Raw genomic sequence first — 26,277 nt, forward strand, 5'->3', positions numbered from 1 at the left:
ATATATATATATATATATATATATATATTTATTTATATATATATACATATACATTTATATATATATATATATATATATATATATATATATATATATATATATATAAACATTTTACTTGGTGATTAGGAACAAGGTGAAATCTTGATGTAAACGATCTTTGAAGCGGATGTTTAATTAAAGCCTCAAGAGCAAGGAATCCCAAAGCATCTGTGATAAAAGAATAAATCTACAATTTCTAGAAAACTAGAAAAATGGCCCGCTGGAAGAATTTGCAGGACCGTAGCGTGGGTGAGTAAACGAAATAAAGGAAGTTTATTTGGAATAGCCATTAATTAGACATAAGAATGTGGTATTTCATATAAATAGAATTTTAGAATAATCGAATTAAAGACAATTTTACATGAAACACCTTTAGTTTGGTGTGGATCACATACGGCTTTGGTTAAACATATTTGAAGCTAGAGACATGTCCAAATGCCTCCTAATTGATAGCGTAAATGTATATGTTAGAAAGATTGATTGATTATAAGTCAATGTTAGTGTACAGTATATACTGTACAACCACCTTGTAATAAAGAGAATTCAATTCAATCTATCCCTAAACATCTTTGGCTGATTAGAATTATATGCTAGTTTATATGCAATCACCTTAGTGTAAAAAGATTGTAAGGGTAATCGCCTTGAAACTGACAAATTTATTGAAAATTTCTATTGGAAGATTTTACAAAGTAGAATTGAATGGAAGTGTATGAATATTTGCTAGTTAACAGAGAAGAAAGCCCAGCTTTGAGAGGAAACGCCTCTGACTTATCAACTTTGAAATAAAGTATTTGTACAATAAGATTTCTCAAGTGGTGCAAGATTTGATAACGTTATCTGAGATTTCAGTACCTTATCTCCTTGGTAGTTCCGTAAACTTGAAGTTAATTTTATAGAAGAGCTTTTTGACAAGAGAGAGAGAGAGAGAGAGAGAGAGAGAGAGAGAGAGAGAGAGAGAGAGAGAGAGAGAGACCGGCGGCAGCTCTGCTACGGCATTTTCGCTTTCTAGTCTGTGTGACCTTGAAAGATCTATCAGCATTTGTGATGCAACTGCCGTTCTTTCCATGTCTAGGTAGGTGTTCCTTGAGAGTGCCATCCCCTACCTTCTTGTATTAGACCTTGACATCATTTTTCTTCTGTCGGTCATTTCAACATCGGTTTTGCAAGGGCTGGCTGTAGGCCTCATTAGAATGTTTCGACACGTGGCGTTGAGCCTTAGTTTCTCTCATGAATAAATTGAATTTAAAATAAATATCAAACTTGTTGCGGATAACTACCCATTTTCTCGTTCTATTTTCCTTTTGAAAATCCAATTATTTCAATAGATAATCAAAATGAAGTACTAAAGATCCCAGAAGAGCCAAATCCAATATCCAAGAAAAGAACTTGACAATTGGTAACCAAGTGGTATTCAAACTTTATCTTAAGATCTACATTTTATGGAAATAGCAAACAATAATGTAATTATATCTTAGAAACACAGAATAAAGCTCAGGTATAAATTTACACAATAATGCACAGTGTGATGTGAAAACTGCCGAAAAAAGTACTAGTAGCGTCCATAACACCAACAGTAACCCAATTCAAAGAATTCAAACTGTTTGGCTCTATATTTCATGATCAAGCAAGATTAGCTGCCTCCTCCCACAAATGAAAGTTTTAAGTCCCTTTCATCATGATCTTTCCTTAAATATTCCAAGGAACTGATAGTCAGTCTAATTAGAGGTTTTCTTAAGGTTCCCGACATCTCCAAGCCATACAATTCTCAAATTATTTTTTACCTCGATGCCTATCATTTCCCTCTTTTCAGCTTCATTTACAATTAGGCTTCTTACAGCTCAGGCTTCTTCTTGTGCCCTAAAGGCACTCTTGAGATAAAGAGCACTGAAATGACACATAAAACCCACGTCTTTACCTAAAAAAAAATGTAAGCTACAATAGCTGAAAGAGAATCTTAGTAACAGTGCACTGGAATGTTTGGTTAACTTTCACTAACGATACCATATAACATAACGCCTTGCCGAACGTCTACTGACTAATAATTAGCAGTCATTTAAAGATCAAGGCATAGAAGATAATACCATTCCTGCATTACTATTACCAACACAAGCCCAGCTGCAACCATATAGTTGGAAAGGCTAATGCCCTAGGACACAAATGGGGACAGTAGTTTAGTAAAAAAGGAAACTAAGAAGAAAAAATTAACTATGAATGAGAAATAACCAAAAGTTTAGAAGATGGGATCCTCTATACGTCAAAACTTTTCGTTCTTATTCGACTACCTTCTTCCTTCTTACAATCCAAACTCTTTGAACGTTTCCTTCATTGTAATACTATAAGGCTCCCCCAAGTTGCGACTTTAAGTTGAATGGCCTTCCCAGCCCCAGTCCCAGCTCATATGTCCCAGATTCTATAAATCCGTAAACAAAAAGAATGAATACAAATATTAAAGTAAAACAAATAAGTGACAGACAAACTATGAAAGGGGAAGTCAACCTATTCATTAAAAGTCTATTTTCAATAACTTTGAATTTCTGAAACTCCCTCTATTTAACTACAGTATAAAACTAGGTAAATCATTCCAAGATTTATTCACAGATGGGAGAAAATTTAATGTTGAGTCTCAGGAAAAAGAAGACAAGACTTTATGATTAACTGCATACCAAGAACTAGGTGTGTGTGTGTGGGGGGGGGGGTTTACAGGAATGTCCGGAAAGATCTCCTCCAAGTTCCAACTGATAGGTAAAACTGTGAAAATCCTTATACAGCATGAACAATGAACCAACTCAACGTCAGTGACAGATAATACCCAGACCTGGGATGAACAATTTATGATGGCAGCTAACTGCCAAAGACCTAATAGGCAGTCAACTTTCAAACCATTGCAAAAATTTTATTTTAGTAACAAAATTTGTCCTTTCTATATTCACCTGATGCCAATATAGCTTTGTTACGCTAAAAACTAAAAAAATTCCAATTTTCTTCCCACTGTGGGTGGCTACAGGCCACCTACAGTGTGGTAGAATGAACCTGTCATCCTCAGTCTCGAAGTCAAAAATAATATCCTATCCTCTTAACATCACTAGTCAGTGGGGAGGAGGGTAGGCATGTGCTATAGAAATAAAAAAAAATATCACTAAAATTTCATTAACTTCTTTGACTCGCACACACTACTTTAGATGTGTCATCAAGGAAAGAGATCGGAAATTTGAAGTCCTAAATGATATTCATTTATGCTCTAGATTCACATCTTAAGTCTAGTGTGTTAATACCAAACCTTTATTATTACGGTTAGAACTTGATGCTCCAGACTGTTTCTAAATACCTCTTCATTACACATTATCTGTATACTTTACCTAATTCCTTGTACACCAAAATGGGGAACCAAAAAGCCACAGACCAATTAATTCCCCTGTTATTAAACTAAAAATAAATCAAACTTTGATTAAATAACATCCCCTATAGTTACTAAGGCACCTAAAGACCATCAATCTTGATTAGAGATCCTGGATTTTTCAAGATAATGTTTAGCAAATGCCTATTATAGACTCCCTTTTTTTAATTGCATCAATCAAAATAAATACTCCATTTACTTTGATAAATCTTTAAACCTAAAATAGACAATGTAGAAGGCTTAAAAAACCTTTTGTCTCTTAGAATATGGTGGACAGTCCCCACGTGGTTAGATGTATCATGTAAGGGTTTGGATGTAACATTATTGAAAGATTTTGTCTGAGAAGATTGACTTTGCACAGCAACCTTAGGTACTCTGACAAGCAAGACCATGGGTGGGTAAACCACTCTTTTTGTAGCCAAAAGGGTCTCACAATCGTCATCCTACTGTTTACACACGTCTTAAATTTATTTATTACCTGTCGAATTATGGACAACGGGTTAAAGGCATACGGGTTTAGATTCTACCAATCCTGTAACATGACATCCACTTTCTATGCTAGAGAATCTGGAACTGGTGAACAAATCACGTCTGTCTTTTTTAGATATGTTGTCAGCATGTCTACATTTTGTATTCCCAACCAATGTAAAATCTCCACACCTACTGTAGTTTCGAAAGCTGGGACCATTTGTTCAGAAGGATTTGATTTCTTTTGCTTAACTGATCTGCTAGCATATTCGATCTTCCTGGTGTAAGCTGTGGGGAAAGGACAATCCCTCAGAATTTCGTCCAACTCAGTAGCACTTTCTCTATTCAGAACAAAAATTCCAATCTTGCTCTCCATTTCTGAATGCAAGATAATGCCACCGTGTTATTTGAAAACACTATATTTCCCAGTACCTGCGACTCTGGAGCCTGAAGTGCCGTACACTGCTAGAAGTCGCAGGCACTTGATATGATCATTGATTCTTGCGTTGTTCATTTCCCCGACAGATGGAGAGATTCTAGTGTTGATCCCCACCCTTCCTTGGAAGCATCTATGAACAGGGAAAGACCTGGAATCCTTACCTCCAAAGATATTCTCTGGTAATTATGTCTAAATGGTATATCCCATTCCAATCTCAATTGAGATGACATTGCATCTCATCCTATTCCGATTTCAAATGAGATGTCATTGTGGCCTATCAGCACAAACTTCTCCAGGGACGCCTTTATCCCTAGCAGCATCATGCATATCTGAACTGAAGATGCCTCATTTTCTTGAACTTTCCCAACAACCATAAAAAAGTCTGAATTCTTTTTTCAGACTAAAAACCCCCAAAAGAAACTCATTATTGTTCCCAAATATAGAATCTTCTGAGTTTGGATTAGAATAGAATCCTCCAAATGGAGAAGGATTTCCAAATTTTTCAGTAACCTGAGCTCCCAAATTTCCAGTGAATCATTCATAAGCAGACAGTCAGCCAGGTATAAAAGAACCCTAATGCACAGAAACCTTCTCCACTTTGAGATGGGAGCCATCATCTTGGTGAAGATTTATGGAGCTATTCTCAGACCAAAACACAGGCAGTTGATATGGTAAACTTTAGAACCACTTACAAACCGAAGAAATTTCCTTGAATTTATATGAATATGGATATAACAAAATACTTGTTATGTCTTTTGAAAACATCCAATATCCCTTCCTTACTACCGTTGGAGGGGGTTTCCGCAAAACACTAGTTAGACCTGTTAACTTTTTGAGATTTAGGACATCTAGTACCAGTCTCCAACCTCACAACATTTTGAAATCTAGAAAGAGCCTATTGTTAAACGTAGGTTCAGAACCTCTTCTATCACAATTTTCTCTATAAGTTTGTCAATCTCTAACATAAAAACCTTGGCTTTTACTGAATTGGATATATAGCTCTGAATGGTATTGATATCTTGGACAGGAGAGGGATAGAGAGCAGTGGTATTCGGTAGCCTTACTTCACCACAGCCATCACCCACAGATCTGAATGGATGCATTCACTAACCCTGACAAAAGTGGGGCAGCCTTCCCCAAAGGAAGAACTTGGGAAAAACGTTATAACACTCTTTTATAAGGTATATGAATCCTGTTAGAATTTTGTCCGGCACGTTTGCTAGAGTGCAATCCTGATATTGTACCGTGAAAACCTTGAAGCCTGCAAGTCAATAGGCTTCTTAAAGTCTCTATTATATGCAGGAACAGGGGTCCTCCAGAAAACAACCTCAAAGCATCGTGGTATCTTGTCTTTTTGCAAAATGGTAGAATTATCTAGTTTTCTCAAAAACTCAACACTGATGGTATTGGTAGATATGGTTGTTGTAAAGCAACAGATTGAATAATTTTGTGAAACATGCCCGAGTCTAAATCCATGCTAAAAGCCTGCTTAAATGGTTCTGTCAATACAGATTTGTATGACAAAATTGTTGATGGATTAAGCTTCCTATCTTTGAAGAGCTGGACCAGAAAAGATGCCAAGAAGTTTAGGGTTATCTGGCATGGTGACCTATACTTCAGAAAGATCTTCCCCACCTTCCACACTAACTGATATTGTCTGATGGTAGACGACTTCTTACAGGCCATTAAAGATGTCATATTGCATGCTAAGAATTCCTTTCCATAAATATGAGAAAGAAAATTCAATATTCCATAAAACCATGGAGATGACCCCCTACCTGAAGACGCTCATTGTTGAGGTTCTTTGCCTTAGTAAGACAGACCAGTACCTCGTTTTCCCTGGCCTGCTTTCAATTGCTCTTTTCCATTTAAAAAAAAAAAAAAACCCTAAGTATTCGGTATTTGGCCCTCTTCCAGAGCAAGATGATGCTGCTGCCTTTTTTTAAGGGAAAGTAGAGTTACAAAGCGGAACTCCTCTACTTCATCCTTCTTCGGATCATAAGCAGCCAACATGTGGCATTTCACCTCAAATTTTACTTTAGAAAAGCTTTGCCATTGTTGCACTTACTTCCAGATAAGATAGAACAGCCCCGATTAAACAACGTCTAATGAGCATTAAATTCTACTGTCCTAAGAAAATCTGGAACAAACAAAAATCCTTACCAAAGTAATTGGTACCCAACTAAACCTCCCATTTCTCAGGGGTGGGGGTGGGGGGTGGGACTTCACAAGAACCTGAAAGCTTAGTAAATCGTTCAAACTCCTTAGAATAAACACCCAAAAAGGGATTACATTCCTTGGACAGGGTGAAGTCTCGCAGCAACATGTCCCTCGTTGTTTCTAATACCATGGAAGTTTTCTGGCCTAGCACTGTAATTCCAACCAAGAAGCATCAAGCAAAAAAGTAAACTGTAGTCGAGAAGGAAACACCTTCGTCCTCCTCCTCTAAGATTTGCTCTGCTAAGTTGTTAAGGCAGATGTGTGTCATCAGGAAACCTCCTTAAGGGTAAGTTGGGGAATGTCTTAGGAGATAATTCTTTAATCTGCCAAAGTAATTCAAGAAACATAGAAAAATCTTTGAATTCCACATGAATGGAAACTGTTCGAGTAAGGCAAAAAATGTACATTCCATGCCGGATATCCTAGTTTTCTCATCAAAATCCATAGAAGAAGCCTCCCCTACCGATTCCTTCCGTCACCAAACCCAGAAGACATGACTCAGAAGTTTCTCTCCCAACTGAGATTTTTTCTTAAATCCTAAAAATGCAAGGGTCCAGGCATCAGAGGTTCCCAAGGCGGGGATGAAGGATGATCAGGAGGAATGCAGGACCTCACAAGAATAGTAGATGACAGAATCACCATAGAGAGAAAATTGATATTTCAACTCTTTTAGTAATAACCAAGGCATCCAGGGGACATAAGCTGACCAAATCCAGGAGGAATGGCAACCTGCTCAGCAGAAACTTGTGTTAGAGCTGACTTAGCAAGCTGGTCAAAACTAGGGGAAGTACGTAAAGGTTGCCTCCTATGGAAGACTGAAGTCTCCTTTGAGGACCCCTGAAGTAAGGCTGCCTCCTCAGAAGAGTGTAGAGCATGTTTCGACCCAAAATATACTACTTAGATGAGGGCTTGGGAGATCATTAACTCAAACAATATCCATCACTGCAAAATCCAATGCTGATGGGGAAATGACATCTCTGAGTTCCTTACTGAGATCTTGGCAAATCTTTTCACCCACATCAAAAGGAGAAAATAGCACTATCTCTCAAATCTACCACTAATGGATTCTTATCTTTAGCAGGACAAACCAATGGCGTCCTGATAAGGAAATTTACAGGATCCCAATCCCCACCTGCAAATGCACACTAGTCGCTATAAAAAGGATAAATATGACAATGTTGATGATTTACCCTTGATACTCATCTGTAATATGAAATTCAGAATTGAAAACATTAATTTAATAGTATTGCCAAAGAGAGGTGCTTACCTTCCCCATACCCAAGAGTCTCATTTTTTTATACATACAGTAAATAAGGAAAAGTGAAAGACATAACTAGATTGAAAGTCAAAACCTTAGAAGGCTAACTTCTTCCCTAACTATCAAATAGATAGTTCTCCCCTTCAACGAGTCGAAGGACAAGGAAGGACCCCACTAGAGATCATACTCTTTTTCCCTTAACTACACAGTAGTCGAAACCTGATGCTTTGGAAAGTATATGGATAGAAGGTAATTGTATATCTTATATTTGCAGATCTCAATTTAAGTAGCCCTCCCATCCCATCAATGCCTGTTTCATAACAGATATTGGAAAGAGGAGGCTCCAGTCATAGGGGAAAGATACTTCCTGATACTTCCCATACATAAACAAAACTAACATTGGGAAATGGGACAGGTCATATCAGATCATAGTACGTTCACCAACAACAACATATGTAAAATGAAAATATATTAAAGAGGATAATAATGATATTTGGGTTATTCACTTTTTTGTTATTATTTCTTCTATTAATAATTGTCACAAGATATCAAATAATTTGTATCATCTAAAGGCGTCTGGAACAAACAATAATTTCCCACTCACTAGCTAACACAACTCAGGTTTGCAGTTTTCTTTGCAAAAATTATATATATATATATATATATATATATATATATATATATATATATATATATATATATATATATATATATACCTGGTGAATATATGATACTTCAATTTCTAGCTAAATACATGAACCATATATTTTTTCCACTCGCTATCTTGTGTTTTATGACTATGATTATTGCGATAAACCACCCGTTCATGAGTTTTTTTGACCCCCTTATTTAAAGACAATATTGAAGAACACCAGAGGGAAACCAGGTTTTTTTGGGGGGTTGGGGAAATGCCAAAACCGACTGATTTGCAGAAATAATAATGGTCACAAATGCAAAATAAACACAAAATAACCAGTTGCAAAAATATATGGTTCATGTAAGTGGCAGAAAATTAAAGTATCAAAATTATCTATGATTCACTAAACGTCCTTCTAATGGTTTTTGCTCCGCCGTGGCTCGCTTTGCTGGCAAATAAACATAATCTCGCTGCTCATATGTTCTGGCAAGCGGTACATGTTGAGCTGCGTTTGCGATTCTCGTGGGTCATATTTCATGGTTATTTTTTACTTTCACATGAGTAACAATAGCTATACACTGAACGGAGAGCGTTTCCATCATAATCAATTACCGACATAGATAAAATTACACTAGATTTCAAAATAGATTATTCCTCCCTTAAGTTCCCTCTTGGAGACATCTTTATGTGATGGTGGTTAAGCTGTAGGGGAGGGTGGGAAAATAATGGCTGTTGCAGAACTACATCCAGGAACTTGTGCATAAATATTTGGAAGCTCATGGTTGATTTAAAAGCCAGATAATGATTACGTTATACAAAAAAAAAAGAAAAAAAAAACCTGACCAAAGCGAGTACAAGCAACGCGTGCACAATAACTCACCATCAGTCTCCCAAATGTAAACAATTGGCTAAGAGTGAGAGATAGACTTCACATTTTAATCGACCGATGCGTCAGTTATTATACCCCATCCTCTATTAAACATATAGAGAAAAAAAAACCAAACTCGCCAGCACTCGTCCATTTCTTATAGCTAACTTCAATTTCACTTGTAATCAAAGTATCATATGTTAACCTAAAACCTCAATAGGTTTTTAGCCTTCTCAGGTACATTGACAAAGCCAGCCACCAAAAGGCTCCCTGCAGAGTACCCATGCTGTGACTCACCAATGGAGTAAAATCATTCATATACTGAACTAGATCTACACAAATGACGGTAGGTTACACTGGTCTAAAACTTGCCTAAAATCGGTTGAACAACTAATGCTAGAATAACGAACCATATAAAACCATGATAAATTCAAAAAAATGTAGAGGTGACAAAGTACTTCTTAAACACTCCCAAGCCATCATGTAAATTGTATGTGTATTTGCATCATACATCAGAAACTGTAAATAATTATAGGCTATCCTACGTCAGTCTAAAACTACTGAAAGGGATTAAGACTTAGATAAGGCTAACAATTCATATGAATAGGGAATGAAATACAAAAACTTGAACACATGTTAGCCAGTAGTGATGTCTTCATACGCTGGATATACGAAACAAAAACAAACCACCCAAAGGAATTTTGTTCAGTATAATAAACACCTTCATTATGTTAGAACTATGACTCATAATAGTGGATTACTAATTCAAAGCTTGATTAACTGTTATTTAGCTTAAAACTAAATGCAAACACTCCCAAATATTGCAGCTCGGTCATCAGTGTTGATTGTTTACAAGAAAGTAAAAGATGATGCCGCTGGGTGCAAATTTAGCTCCCAGATAGTAGTATCTTCAGCATTAGTATTGGTTTTCATTGTTGACGTGCTATTGGCTGTCAGACGAATTTCAGCATTAGAGGTGCTGTGATGGATTTAATAGACCATGAATCCATGAGATGCCAGTATACAAACTGAGTCCGTGCTTTGCACGTTGAAACACTAGCCGTGCAAAATGGAGGACAATATTTCTTGGGTATTTCAAGTTGTACTGGATTCTCTGTTGCAGCCTATAACAGAAAAGTCCTTGGGTACCATACAGCACCCTAACCCCAAAAATATTGATAATTTACCACAAAAGCTTTGATATATACCTAATCATTTGATACAAATGACTATGTTCATCTACATCAGTGAATTTTGATTAGTGTAAAGGTGTTTCAATGAACGTTTAATGCACCATTTCTTTACTTTTAGGTGAAAGGGCAGAGTCCAACAGCTTGTATAAGGAAAAAGATTAAAACAAACTTGAGCATGTGAGGAAATATGTCGTTAACATTTATGTGTTAATAAGATTGAAAAACCTAAAAGTATTGTAAGAAGGAAAATATTAACCATCCAGAACAGGTCCAACATTATCTTTAATTCTTAAGGTTTGGTTGTAAGTATCTAGAACATTTATATCAAATGCTACCAAGAAGTTTAATTGAACTTGCCCACAAGTACCTAAAACAGTAACAAATATCCTATTTTTTTTTCTAGCGTGGGTGATGGCAGGTTCACGCACTAAGTCCTTGGCCCGTATAATGGGCATAGGCGTGGGCATGGCAGGCGTGGGTGTCCTTACAGCCTATTACTTCATGGACGATGACCAACACACAAAGGTAAGACCTCAATAAGAGTAGAATTGTTACAAATTACAATATTACAACCTTTAATACTACAACTACTATTACTATTACTACTATGAAGGAGATACAGTACTCTACTACTAGCCTCAAATTTTAAAGGAGATGGAACTATTATTGTTATTGTGTACTGACTGGTTGATTACTGCTAATCTTAGGCTTTCCTGTGGTTCATTGTTGTATACAACATATCTACTAATCAATGAAATCTAAATTAAATTTCATGGAATAATTCTATACCAACTTGTAAAAAGATATATCTCATAGTTATTATAGTACTTAATGCGCAGTAAATTTTTAACAAAATATTTTCTCTTATATAAAGCCTTGTAAAAACTAAGTGAACGACTAAGCCATTGCCAAAAATCTGTTCCAAAGAAAAAACAAAAACAAAAAATCCATAGAGAGATGTGGCTTCACTGCCATTTTATGAACTTGAACCTTTATGTCCCTCTAACTTAGGGGTTCTTAACCTTTTTTTAATCAAGGACCCCATTGAGAATCTGGTGAAAGTTATCGACCTCTTTCTTAGAGAAATGAAAATAAACATAACATTGCATGCAATGAATGTACTTTATTTTTTGAAAATTCATTGTCTTATATAGTGTATGACATGCACAAAGTATGAGTAAAGTAAGCAATCTGAAAAATGAAATATAATCATCTTGTGTAAATTAAACAAGACAAGAATTTCAAGTTTGCTCAAAAGATAATTTAGTGAGAAGGTTGCTGTTGTTTGGCTTGAATAAGATGAAACTGTGGAGTGGTGCTTAACAAGGTAACATGCATGTCATCTCTGACATCCAATCGATTTCAGCTCTTTTTTTTTTTTTTTTGATAGAAACAAGTGTTGAAAACCCTGACTCACAAAGGTTTGTAGTAGCAAACGGAATCAGAGCACACATAACTCGCTTTACCAGACAAGGGTAGGCTAGTGTTAACGCACACCAGAATTCTCCAAGGCTCTTCGTGTTGAACTTATTTTGTAACATTTCCTTTGTCCTGAGGTCAATGAGGTCATTTTTGGCAAGGTCCTCATCACTGATGTAGTCAATGTTAGCAAGAATAGGGTTCCTAACCCATTTGTCAATTTTAAGGTCACTTGAGCAAAAGTAACCTTTGAAAGAGTTCTGTGGAGTAACCAGATGTCTGCAGAATTGTCTTTGCGGAGAAATTGTCAGGACTCTTGACACAGTCATTCCCATGGTGCAAAAGCACTTCCCCTAACATTGGAAAGTTTACATAGTTACCTGCCTCCAACCTCCTATTCCACAGTGGCAGCTTGGCCAGAGGGGTTTTGAGTCTTTAAGAAGCATCCATAATGGTAACTTCAGTTCCTTGTATTGCAAAAATTACCTCATTTATAAAGCCAAAAATGTCTGCCAAGTAGGCTAAGCCATGGATGAATTCTTAATTATCAGACTGTTCTGAAAGTGAAATTTCTTTTTCTCTCAAAAAGAGTGAAACTTCTACTCAAAGTTTAATCAAACATTTCAAGATTGGTCTTTAGTGAGGTAGAGAAGAACTTTATATTGTGATCCCATATCATGACAAAATCTCTTAAAAACACGATGGTTCACAGCCATGGCTCTGATGAAGTTGATAACTTTCCCACCAGTTGAGAAGATTTCTTTCAGAATTGGTGTTAGAGTCTTTGGCGCCAATACATGCCTATGTAAAAAGCAATGAATCACGATGGTCTGAGAAGCTTTTTTCTGCACTAAAGCAGCAAAACCAGATGTGTTGCCAAGCATTGCAGGTCTATTTACAGAGTACCAAGATTTTTTTTTCATTCAAGTTTTATTTAGCAAAGAAACTATTCACTAATTCTAAGATGTTGATGGTCTTTGTAGTTTTTAAAAAAGATTCACAAAATAGGAATTCCTCTTTGATAGTGACAAAAACCAGGTACATAGTCCAATTGTATGAAAAATAAGATTTGCTAATCTCTTGAAAAAATCTGCAAATTCTTGCAAGTGAGACGTTATACTAGATAACCTTTCAGGGTTTTTCATGGTGCTCTGAAGAAAACCAAATATAATCTGAATTTTGTGGTACTTCTTAGGTAAATTGCAAATACTTCAGAAAATGTAACAAATCCTTAAGTATATCTAAACAAAAAAATACACCTGGAAGCTGGTATTACACATTTCGAGTATGTATAACAGAAAGATGTTAAAAAAATCTTTTACACTAAATCTTAATTGAAAATGGGAAAACACTGATATTTTAGTAACAGAACACAGGCAAAAGTAGTGAATATAAATGTCGATTTTTAATTTGACCTTCACGGACCCCCCGAGTCCTATCCATGGACCCCTGACGGGTCCATGGACCCCAGGTTAAGAACCCCTGTCTAACTCTAATCTAAATCACTGTGTGACCTTGTTACTAAAATCATACCTAGATGCAACATAGTATTTCATGAAAGATGACATGCGTGAGCCTAAATTCAATACAACTTTACAGCTCTCTCAAAACAAAGAAATCCGTCTTTGATGTATCACAGGCTTTCCCAACCAAAAATGAGATATGTAAACTTGAGACTAACAGCTAGCGTAAAAATAATCAATCCTCAAATCTGGTAAGGAGATAAAATCATCTGCCAACCCCCAAATCACATTCCAGGAAAAGACCTGCCATCCATCAAGCCATCTACTGATGCTAGTGCTAATAGCCAATTTGGCAATGCTAAAATGAAAACCATATATCTGTAAGATCTTTAAAAGATTAAACCATCCAAAAGTTTAAAGCAGAGAAAGTTTTTAAAATTTACCATTACTTCTTGGACTGTTCTAATTTATTCTTACAACTGTAGGTTTTTTAATGATAAAAGATCTTGAGCATTATCTTAAGCCAAACCTGAAGAGGATAAGTTTAAGCCCAGATACTTGATAACCCTAGCTTCTTGATTACGACCTGAACTTTTATAGCCTCCATGATAATTTTTCTCCTAAAATTAAAGCAAATCTTAACAAACTATCAGAACTAAATCTTGTTGATTAAATCGTCTTTGATTTGCACCAATTATAATAAATCTTCTATATTATCTACGAGCTTGATAATCTATACTAAAAAATGGTTATTAGCTGAATTGAATAGATATTTTTGGAAAGGTAAATTTTTTTATGGCAAGTGGTGGGTTGGAGGCCAGAGGTATTTGATAGCTCTCCTTGGCCGTGGAAGTACCCACGGAATCGGATCTGGTTTGAGTCTTCCCCAAATTAGATAAAAGAGAGAAAGACTCCCCCAACAGGAGAAGTTGGGAGATACCATCATAGCATTATCTCATTATAGTCTTTATTGTCTTTTCGGCCAGAATGCCTTCTAGAACAGAATCCTGATACATAGTAGCAGCTGACTTATAGGGAGAAACGTGAGTACTCCTAGAAAGAGACCTCGAGTCACTTTTTGTCTTTGCATCCACTTGTGCAGCCAACTTATCAAACTTTACAATATCTAATACAGAACCAAGATAGAGGAAGAAAACAAGAACTGCCTCTGGTCATCAGACACTGATCCAGCCATAACGGAACACACCTGTTTCCTACGTTTATTTACAAAACCCACTAATAATACTGCAGACAAGTGAAAGTATTGTGGATATGAGGAAACAAGCATTGATTTTGGTGTACAGGTATACTATGACTCAGTGGTGATTTTTATATATAGGGCCTTCTCAGATTCGACCTGTAACAAAAAAGGCTGCCATTTCAAACATGGCCACCATTGCTTATTTGAAATTCTATGATATTGTAGGTTAAATCAGTTCTAGGGGTGGGAATGTTTTTCTTTTGTATTATAAATCATTCATCAGCAATTTGACTGTTCATATAGCAATTGAAATGGTAATTAATTCTCTGTTTGAGCTAAAAAAAATAAGATTAATTAGCTCTTTTACGTCATGCTACGATTTTTAAATTAGGACCACTTCATGAAGTAAGTCAAACAACCCAGAATTATTTCTTCTGTTTTTGTAGGTAGCAGAGGTACACACAATAGTTTATTATTGTCTAATTGCAAGTCATTAGGATGGCCATTGTGGCCAAATTGTTACTATTCTTTGTGAGCCATGGCACTCAGAGCACTGTCCGTGGTGGCTTTCTGTTCCAGCCCCAGTTCACTTGGTGACAGATGCTCTAGAGCAGGGATCATCATTTGTGCCCAACAGTGACCAGCCTAGTAGGCAGCTCTCTTGGTGTGTTGAATGAGTACACCCTGCATAGGAATCAGATCATCAGTAGCTTTGCCTTTCTTGCTGAACAGCTCTTGCCTTGCCTGGGTCGCATCCTCCTCTGTGCTGGTGTAATTGTGCAGTAGGACCCCAAATCACTACAGTGGTTGCATCCACTCATTAATGGCACGTGGGTTTGGTATGCTACCCAAGGTACAGAACGCTGGTATGACCTCTCCATGGGAGACTCACACGTCCCATGCAGTCTTCTTGCTCCTGCCCCCAAAACAAGACACTGTCATGACCAGTGAGGGTGTGGAACATCAGTAAGGTCACACATTGGTCAGAGCCAAGTGCTTTAGCGATCTATAAGCAGCAATGAACTGGAAGTTCTTCCCACCTCCAAAGGCAATCCACAATTCAGAGATATTAAGGAGATTGGCTGATGCTATAGCCAAGACTACCACGTCTGTATCAACTATGTGTATTGACACTTAGCTGTACCCCTGTAGTAGGGCGTCTTGTAGATACAGGAGGATATGAGTGTCATCCTCCTCATGGGTGCATGGTGCTATAGCTGACATGTCCTGACGATTGGAGTAAAGAACGCCAATGCCTTGTCTGGAGATGAAATGTGTGTTGATGTCAATGTCTACCACGTTATTAGCCAGGAAGAAGTACAGCTTCGCCTGGTTGCCAGTGTTGCTGAGAAACTCATGGCAGTTTCATGAACTGAACTTGATGGTTTGATTCATCTCCTAACTCCCTTTTCTCTCTCGCTGCTAGTGTCTGCCTTCACAGATCCCAGCCAATTTCTAGTTCGTATAGATACTGAAACTTGGATATTACATATGCCATGAAGACATCAGTAGCATAACCTTGGAATGTCATAAGAAATACTCTGTTCCATGTCATACATACGGTCCACCAGTTCACTGTTGCGAGCCTTTGTGTAGAATATCACAACCAAGTAGATGGGGAGAGGTGTTTCCCATCCTTGGTTGTGCCTTGTTGCTGACTCTCCCAACGTTGTAACCATACTGTTGGACATTGGTAGCCGAAAAATAGTGAGCACAGACTGGGGCATTGTTTAAGGCTAGACGATGCTTTGATGTTTAAGTTATTCAAAACCATAGCAGTTAACGCCAACAGAGACACTAAGACAGAATCTTCCAGACGGATTGGTTCAAAGGAACCACCAAGCTGATTTTTCATCTTGAACAAGCCTCTTCTCACTATGTGTGCAGCCCTGGCAAGATAACAGCATCACCATCAGCGTCATGCTCACATCAGTTTCTATACCTTGTGTTTATGTCTTGGGATGTAAACTGTGGCCATTGTTATGCCTGAAAATAGAATATAATAAAAATATGTGGAAGGGATAAATTAGCTGGAGTCTATAATAAATGAACATTACAGTCTAACAGAAACCTGTATTCCTGAATCCAAGACCATAATTCAGAAGCCATTATGTAAGCTTCTGGCTCTAAATGATATATAAAAATTTATTTTATTCTAATCTTGTGACTAATACCACATCTATTAGTCATCATTGCGAACATCTACCCTAGAGAAGACATAGAACCCAAAGAAGTATCAGAAATGACCTCAAGGAACTTATTTTTATAACCTACCAAAAATAAGTTTCTCATTTACCAGCCTGTTAAATTTTTTTTAAGTCAACAGTAGGCTTTCCCCTTTATTTACTACTAACAGTCATTAATATGTCTCTCCAGACAAGTTACTCATACGGGAAAAAATGTACTTTCCTTTACATGGACGCATCTTAGGAAAACTCAAAATGCGTTATTGGTTGAGAAATCATTTGACCGTGCTCACTGCCAAGCAAAACATTATTCAACAGTTAGCTTCTTAAAGACAAAGATATATTAAAAATTATCTTTTTGTTTTACAGAAGCCATGCAATATCCAAGCTATTAATATCGATATGAAGTGGTTAATTATGAGCTCCAACTTCAGCGAGTAGGTGGGAAAATTATTATCCAAAATACCAGCTTGGTCTTCAGTCTTGGGTGTGAGTGTCTGAAGATCACCAACAGGTTGTGAAAATAAGCAAGGAGTACTCATTAAAAAGAAACCTGAAGTAATCTAGGAGGGAATGTGTTCTTTAAAAGCAATGACTCCGCCAGCGTTATACGTCTTCGGAACTTTCATTGAATGGTGCACTAAAACTGCTTGGTAAAACTTGAGAAGTTAGTGTAGGGTTTATTAATCTTTAATTTACTTCACATTTGATCAATCAAAGTCAGCCATCGACAGACATAACTCACGAAAGAAGGGATCCTCAAAGTGAACATTAACCGAATAACCTCATTCAATATATGAAAATAGAACCCAAACCTGCGGTTGATACTTTGAAATACCGGGAATGATTCACAATCGCATTTTGATTTCTTCGTTCATGCATGGGCCACCGTCACTGGCTTTCATAGCAATTCCAAAAGTAGACATCCCCAAATAAATGTTGAAATACCTTGTTACGGTCAGCTATATCAAAACGTAGATTGTGTGAAATCATTTCAATATTTTATTCCCTTAGTAATTAATTCAGCAGAGGAAATAGCAAAATAGTAACAGTTAGAGATAATGATAATTATCAAACATAACAATAACTTTATTTACAAATAATGATGTATGTACAGTATATTACACGATTCGTAAAATACTCACTGTTCACCTATTAATAATGATTTACATAAATTTGGAAGATGGTGCGATCAGATTCATAAGTGACGACACTGTACTTTCATTATCGTTCACGAGTGAAAAGAATTATTTCCATGTAATAATCTCTTTTTTAATTATAAGAGCAAATCAGAACATATATCAAGAATATATGTAATATGTAAAATAAATTCTTCAAAAGTAAAAGCTTCGCCATTTTTCATATTATGCCATGAAATAAAACAAAACATTCTGAAATATGAACGATCAAGTAAGGGCTGCCAACCACACGCAATTTTCTTGAACAAAAATAACACGAAAAAAAAATCGCCTCCCTGACTTCAAAAGGTTGGCATGCTCCAAAGCCGCGAAATAATGCTACAACTTGTAAGTTTTCAAATGACATACAGTGGCATTCAGTATTTAGCCTTCTTGCTGACCTTACGTTAGAATGATGGTGCATCATAGACAACATCAAATAAATTAAAGAGTTGAAAGGCAGAAAACTTCAGTAGCTATATAGAGAGATATAATAGAAATACATAGAAATAATATCCTCCTATCGAAATAAGCCGTAAATTAAATTTTAAGTTGGACAACTGTATTCAGTGGATGAAACGTTTCAACAAAGACGAGAACCACAAGAATCAGCCTAAAAAAGACGACCCCCGATACACTACTCGAGAGCAGGATAACCACTTATCATTGCTTAAGTGAATTATTGTGTTTTTATTTGTTATCCTTTATGATTAATAATTATCATATGCAAGTCATATGCAGACCAATAGACCTAGTATTGAGATTTAATTCTTAATGAGTGCTTGAAAATTGAAACCATACATAAATGGTAAAGCTTTTTTATCATTTCAGTTTTTCCCTTTTAATACAATGTTTTTTATCTTAATATTAACATCTAATGTGCAAAAATAACCTTTCCCACAGTCCTATAACATAGAGTTTATAAGTTTAATCTAGCCTACATATAACAAACCTAACACTCGCTTTAAATCATGGAATGAATAATTTTACAGACGACAAAAGAACTAAAAGGTGACTTTGGCACGATCATCGACTACTAGTTGCAATCAACTACTAGATGGTTCAATGGTTCCCAGAGGGGAGGCATTTTTCGAGGAGAGAAAATATGAAATTTTTATTCTGTGTAGGCATCGACATTTAAAAAGCTTCAAAAGCGAAGCAATATGGATACCACGAGATATATGTCTCTTGCGTATCGCGTTTCTTCATACTAGCAGATAACATTAATTAATGAATGCAATATGTTTTTTCATGTTTGATATACGAGGAAACAGAATACACTATTATTTAGTGGATTAGGTTTAGCTAAAAGGTACTATATTATTATTATTATTATTATTATTATTATTATTATTATTATTATTACTTGCTAAGCTACAACCCTAGTTGGAAAAGCAGGATGCTATAAACCCAGGGGCCCCAACAGGGAAAATAGCTCAGTGAGGAAAGGAAAAAAGGAAAAATGAAATATTTTAAGAATAGCAACAACATTAGAATAAATATTTCCTATATAAACTATAAAAACTTTAACAAAACAAGAAAGAGAGAAATTAGATAGAATAGCGTGCCCGAGTGTACCCTCAAGCAAGAGAACTCTAACCCAAGACAGTGGAAGACCATGGTACAGAGACTATGGCACTACCCAAGACTAGAGAACACTGGTTTGATTTTGGAGTCCTTCTCCTAGAAGAGCTGCTTACCATAGCTAAAGAGTCTCCATTTATTCACGAAAATAGTCTGGAAAATTATGTACATGGACTGGAATACTGAAAAATACTTCTGAATTAAAGTTATGCACCATTAAATTCCCTTTAAAATATCGCGAGAATAAAAATTCTATGTTGATAAATAACAACATTTGATGACCTCACTCACAGATGTGAGTCCTGATATCCATTTAATAGGGCAATTTTTTTTTTTTCTTTTGGCAATTAGTGTATAACTTGTCACACTACGTAAACTATTCTGCAACATTGGAATGATTTGTCATTTTAAGCGCAACTATACCAGAATATACAGCATACATAAGAAAGGAAAATTCATACGAAAAATACAGTTTGTTATTGTTATACACTTGATTGAACCTTCACACTGAAAGTTCCAGAATAATGTTCAGTTCATGTAAAATATTGATTCGCAATTCATCATTAGTTTAAATATATAATAAGCTTACCGTTTCTAGACATTTGCATTTCGTTTTGTTTAATTAATATTTATAACATTTTTCATCTAGTAAATAACATAAGAAATTTTATACTTCTTCTAAAGCATCACTTTATATATTGTATGATTTTACTACTCTACGTAAATCAAAGCTATAAATTTTTATTATGTATTATAAAAATAATAATCACTTAGTTTAAATGAAAAAAAAAATGCTTATTAGAATTAATTAATTAATTTGTGACGAGTGAAAAATGGTTCGTAGCACAAATTGAAATAAAGGAGTAATTGTCTTACTATTTTATGTTAAAATAGTATCCTAGATATTTACATGGGGCTGTAACACGTGGGCCTTTCTTGAAATAACTGCAAGGTCGACTACATGGTTTCTTACAGCCACATTTTACTAGTTCCTGTCAGACTGATGCAACCTGTGGGACAGACATCCACCGAGGAAGTAGCTTCCCATTAGTTTCTTTCCATCCATGCAAGCTAAGGTTTGGTTCACGAACTAGTTAGTCATGGGAAAATACCCAGATAAGATATGTATTTTTTTATCCCCAGTCCACAGAGGTTACTGCTGGGAACCCTAATGGACATTTTTTTCTGCCCCCATCCAGATCAGTTATTTATAACTCAGGGGATCAGGAAAACACAATGGATAAACTTTAACACGTCATCCTAAATCGTCTTCTTCATTAGCCATGCCCACTATAAGTATGATTACTCCATGACCACGACAGCAATGCCAGTGCATATCTAAAGATAAACCTCTAATTACTCCAAATAAGTGAGTAAATGACCATCTATGAAACAGGTTTTGTCATCAATACAATAATTCAACAAATGAGAAGGAATTCGCCTAACACACCCTAGACCAACTTTTATGCAACACTAATGATGAACACAATGGCATTATTGATGATTACTTTTTTCTTGTAATTAGACTGCACTTACACAAAACCTCGAGTATTATTTGCTTATAATGCTGTAGTTCTGTTTTCAAACTACATGGGCTAATGTTAATAACTAAAACAATGTCAATGGTAAAACAAGAAAATCGAAGCACAAATGCATTTTTATGGCAAACAGCTCAATGGATACAGATGCTTGAAAACACCTCCAATTTTCTTAATCATTTTCTAATGTTCTGCTGGTATTTCATTCTACAAATTTAACGAGGCAAACCATTATTCTACAACATATATCGTTCACCTCAACCTAAGTAACCTAACCAAACTTAACAATTTTTTGAATGGGGAAAAACAAAAATGGTTAATGGTAAAATATACTGCACTTAAAACGAAAGAAAGCAACTGTAAAATAATTAAGGGTCATGTCTGTAATTAATGAAAATAAATATACAAAATTTGAAAATTATCATTATAATTTTTATCACATAAACTGCTACGCTAGTTGGAAAAGCAGAACGCTACAATTGGTAGGTCTTCTGTAGAGAGAGCACTCCAGTACAGAAAAGGATTATAACAGCAAAAATAAACCAAATAAAAGGAATAAAAGAGAAAGACATAGAAGATTACGGAAATAAATCATGAAATGAGATTCATACGAGTCTGTTCAACAAGAGAGTATTTTCACCCAGTAACTACTTATGTAGATCCAACAAATCAACTACTGTATCTTACATGAGTAAGAAATCATACTATAATTTGGTCACAGTTGGAATACAATTTCTATAATAATCTTAAGCTAGCCTAATCGACTTCCTTTCCTATTTGAAATACGCTCTAGTGATACGCAAAAAAAAAAAAAAAAAAAAAAAGACTTCTTAACTGGGAAATGAAACATCAACTCTGAAAAATACTTCTACTCTGACTAGACTAAGAAGAAAAAGAGAGATGGATCTATTATAACAACAGAAGATGAAGAAAGACAACGTTAGATGGAACACTTTAGTGAGGTCATGGGTAGGAGATATGAAGATTAATTTGATTGATATGCATGAAGCTGATGAAGACCTTGATGTGCCCATGAATGAATTCAGTGTGTTTGAGGTCGAAGCTATCCTCAAAACACTAAGGAGATGGAAAGCCCTTGGATACGATGGAATAACTACAGAAATGATACTGACTGAAAATGAAGTGACTCCCAGACTATTTAAAAGATTATTTGTAGAATGTGGCATGAAGAGGCGAAAAGAAAAAAAAAATTAGGATTTACAAAAGGTAGAAGTTGCACTAACCAAATTTTCATTTTGAGATATGTTGTACAGCCATTCGTAGAATATAGAAATCCACTTTTGATGGCCTATGTGGGCTATGAAAAAGTCTTTGATAGCGTGCACCGACCAATTCTGTGGAGATTCCTGCGTTATTATGGAATTCCTCTTAATTATGTAAATTTGATTAGGTCTGTTCATGAGCATAGCAAGTGCAAAGTTAATGTTAATGGAGTCTTATCAAATGAATTTCCAGTGAACAGCGGAGTACTCTAAGGGAATGTGTTTTCATCTATGTTGTTTATCCTCCTCATGGATTTTGTAATGAGTAGAACAGTCAGAGATGGTGGAGAAGGATTGGACTGGATTGGTGATAGGAATTTAGCAGACCTACAGTATGTTGATGATGCTGTCTTTGTTAGCAGAACACCACAGGATTTACTGTGCTCGCGTACCAGAATGATAAAATCTCACATGAGGTTGGACTCAAAATAAATAGAAGAAAGACAGAGATGATGAGAATGGAGTATGCAATGGAAGAAGAAATATCATTGGAAGGAGAAAGGATTAATGAGGTAGAATCATTTAAGTATTTAGGAACTATGATCGCCAATACAGGGCCTTTAGAATTAGAGTTTAGTGAAAGATTAAAAAAAAAAAAAAGCAAATCAGACAATGGCTAGGTTAAGTAAAATTTGGAAATCAAATCGCCTGAAATTACATATAAAAATCAGACTCTATATCAGTTTAGTGAGATTGGTGTTATTCTATGGACATGAGTCATGGTATGACAATGAAACAATCCCCAATAGATTTAGTAGATTTGAGAACAAAGCCCTCAGAAGGATATTGGGAGTTAAATGGCAGGACATGATTAGAAATTAAATTATAAGAGAGATTACTCGAGTACCATAGGTGGATGAGATCATGATGAGGGGTAGATGGTGATGGTTTGGGCATGTTCTTCGCACTCCCCCAGAGAAATTAGTTCACCTAACGTTCAGTTGGCTCCACAAGGCACTAGAAGAGTTCGAAGACCCAGGCTTTCGTGGCTGAGGACTATGAAGCACAAGCAGGAGATGATGAATGGAGAAGTATTGAATTAAAAGCTCAAGATAGAGATGACTGGCGAAATCTAACCGAGGTCCTTTGCGTCAATAGGCGTAGGAGGAGATAATGATGATGATGATGATGAGTCAAAGATATGATATTGCCAAACAAAAGCAATTTCATGAATCATAATATAATGTACAGTACTTTTCTTTTGAATTACAAGAATGACATTTATACAGAATACTTTAGATATTTCAGCTTTTGGTCAATTCCAACTGGTCATGTGGTTTTATTTCTAGTTGTAAATCTTTTATTATAAAATTTCAGATACTCAAATATCTTTGAATAGAATCTTACGATACAGCATTATTAATCATAAGCTTTAGATGTTCAAAGATCTTAGTGCTGACTAATAAGATGTCAAAATGTAACAATTCCAGTACTTGACATTCATTGTTAGATTTCAAGTTTTCTTTCTACAAAATTGTTATCTTATTCACCCCCAATAGCGGCAGTTTGCAAGAGTCACAGCAGCTGAGCATCTGAACCAGAGGCCAAACCGTCCCCTACCAACGAGAGAACAACAACTCAAGAGTCTTGGGAGTGAAAACTTTGATGTTTTGATAATAGGAGGAGGAGCTACTGGCGCAGGGTGTGCTCTGGATTCTGTGTCTCGTGGACTAAAGACCGCATTAGTAGAAATGGAGGACTTTTCATCGGGAACTTCTTCTAGGTATTGTAGGAGTACTTGAATTTGTAATATTCAGTAGTTTAAAGAACAATATATATATATATATATATATATATATATATATATATATATATATATATATATATATATATATATATATATATATATATATATATTTTAGCATGAATATTTTGCATGATGTGATATGAAGATTTGCTTCCAGTTTAGAAGATGGTCATTCAAGAGATGGATAAGATGAGACAACAGTTTTTATGTTTCAGTGTCACTTGTCATTCAATATTTTTTCATTACAATATATTACTTGTACATGGTTATATGATTTTGCCTATTATGTCTCCTTATTTTATTTCAAAAGCCCGCCATTCTATCTCTGCTTTGATTATATGACATTTTTTAAGGTTATATAGTGTCCTGTCATTTTTCAGTAATTTCATGTAATTTTTCAGATCAACAAAACTTATTCATGGAGGAGTGAGATATCTACAAAAGGCCATTTTGGGACTGGATATGGAACAGTACAAGATGGTAAAAGAAGCTCTCCATGAGAGGGCCAACCTTTTAGACATTGCACCCCATCTATCATATCCTCTTCCAATCATGCTACCCGTGTACAAATGGTGGCAGCTTCCATATTTTTGGTTTGGCATTAAGATGTATGATTTAGTTGCAGGCAGTAAGTGTATTAAAAGTTCCTATGCTATCAGTAAAGAGCGTGCTTTGGAGCTATTCCCAATGTTAAAGAAAGACAAGCTAGTAGGCGCTATAGTGTACTTTGATGGGCAACACAATGATGCAAGGATGAATCTCTCCATAGCGCTCACAGCAACTAGACTTGGTGGTACGATTGCTAATCACACACGCGTACTGAGCTTACTGAAGGAAAAAGATGAGAATGGAGTGGAAAGATTGTCTGGTGCTATAGTGAGAGATGAAATAACTGGGCGTGAAATACAAGTGAAAGCTAAATGCGTTATCAATGCAACTGGACCTTTTACAGATTCAATTAGGAAAATGGATAATCAAGCAACCAAAGAAATATGTGCACCAAGTATGGGAGTTCATATTACTCTCCCAGACTATTATTCACCTGAGCAGATGGGTCTTCTTGATCCTAATACTTCAGATGGTAGGGTAATTTTCTTCTTGCCATGGGAAGGACGTACAATAGCTGGAACCACTGACACTCCCTGTACTGTAACTCACAATCCTGCTCCAACAGAAGATGACATACAGTTCATTCTGCAAGAAGTAAAAAATTATCTAAACCCTGATGTTGAAGTAAGTTTGGGATTTATTCACAGTAAATGGTTATCTGTGTTCTGTATATAGTATCTCATCATTTCAAGAGTTAACAATTTGATCATATGAAATATCAGTATAATTATTTTATAATATTACAATGGAATTTACTTATCATAGATAAAAAATTTTCAGGTGAGACGAGGTGATGTTCTGTCAGCTTGGTCTGGAATTAGACCTCTTGTTCAGGACCCGAATAAGACAGATACTCAGAGCATAGCGCGCAACCATATTGTTCATGTCAGTGACTCAGGTCTCATAACGATTGCTGGAGGAAAATGGACAACTTATCGCTCCATGGCTTTAGAAACTTTAGATGCAGCTATTCCTGGTTAGTGGACTTTTTCAAACAATCTATTGTTTCAAAAGTACAATCTTTAATATCACACTGTAGCACTTCATGCAATCTTGGACTTATAATCATAAGTTACTGAGAACCAAATTGCTGAGGAAAGCCGACAAATGCATCATGCAACTTGAATAAATTTTCTATTTTTCTAGAACAAATTTTGCACCAGTCTCATCTCATGTAATATGATTTCATTATTTTGTTTCTATAGCTTGCAACTTAGAACCAAAACACCAAGAATCTCAGACAGATGGTCTACTCCTGGAAGGAGCACACAGTTGGACTCCAACAATGTTCATCCGATTGGTTCAAGATTTTGGCCTCGAATCAGATGTTGCTAAACATTTAGCTCACACCTATGGAGACAGAGCATTTAGTGTTGCAAAACTTGCTGCTCTGACTGGGAAAAGGTGGCCAATTGGTAAGTAAATGATGCAATGCTCTTCTTGAATGTATTACCTATCATAAAGAATAGCAAGTGTATTCAAACCATCTAACAAGCTACTACTGTTTGAGCAATGACGGCCAAGTATAATACATGGAATCTAATGACGATTTT

The 26,277-nt window shown here is 35.9% G+C and overlaps 1 protein-coding gene across 1 annotated transcript in view; it reads left to right on the top strand.

Moving 5' to 3' along the window:
• The window catches only part of LOC137615790 (glycerol-3-phosphate dehydrogenase, mitochondrial-like), a 43,596-nt gene that overhangs the window by 592 nt on the left and 16,727 nt on the right, over positions 1-26,277 (top strand). Inside the window, exons 2-7 of the mRNA XM_068345515.1 lie at positions 127-288; positions 10,920-11,041; positions 23,868-24,091; positions 24,517-25,348; positions 25,505-25,700; positions 25,930-26,139. Coding sequence (XP_068201616.1) covers positions 252-288; positions 10,920-11,041; positions 23,868-24,091; positions 24,517-25,348; positions 25,505-25,700; positions 25,930-26,139 — 1,621 coding nt within the window. The 5' untranslated portion in view covers positions 127-251. The remainder of the gene's footprint in view (positions 1-126; positions 289-10,919; positions 11,042-23,867; positions 24,092-24,516; positions 25,349-25,504; positions 25,701-25,929; positions 26,140-26,277) is intronic.

This window comes from Palaemon carinicauda, chromosome 1, assembly GCF_036898095.1.
Source record: "Palaemon carinicauda isolate YSFRI2023 chromosome 1, ASM3689809v2, whole genome shotgun sequence".
In the NCBI taxonomy this organism is placed as follows: domain Eukaryota; kingdom Metazoa; phylum Arthropoda; class Malacostraca; order Decapoda; family Palaemonidae; genus Palaemon; species Palaemon carinicauda.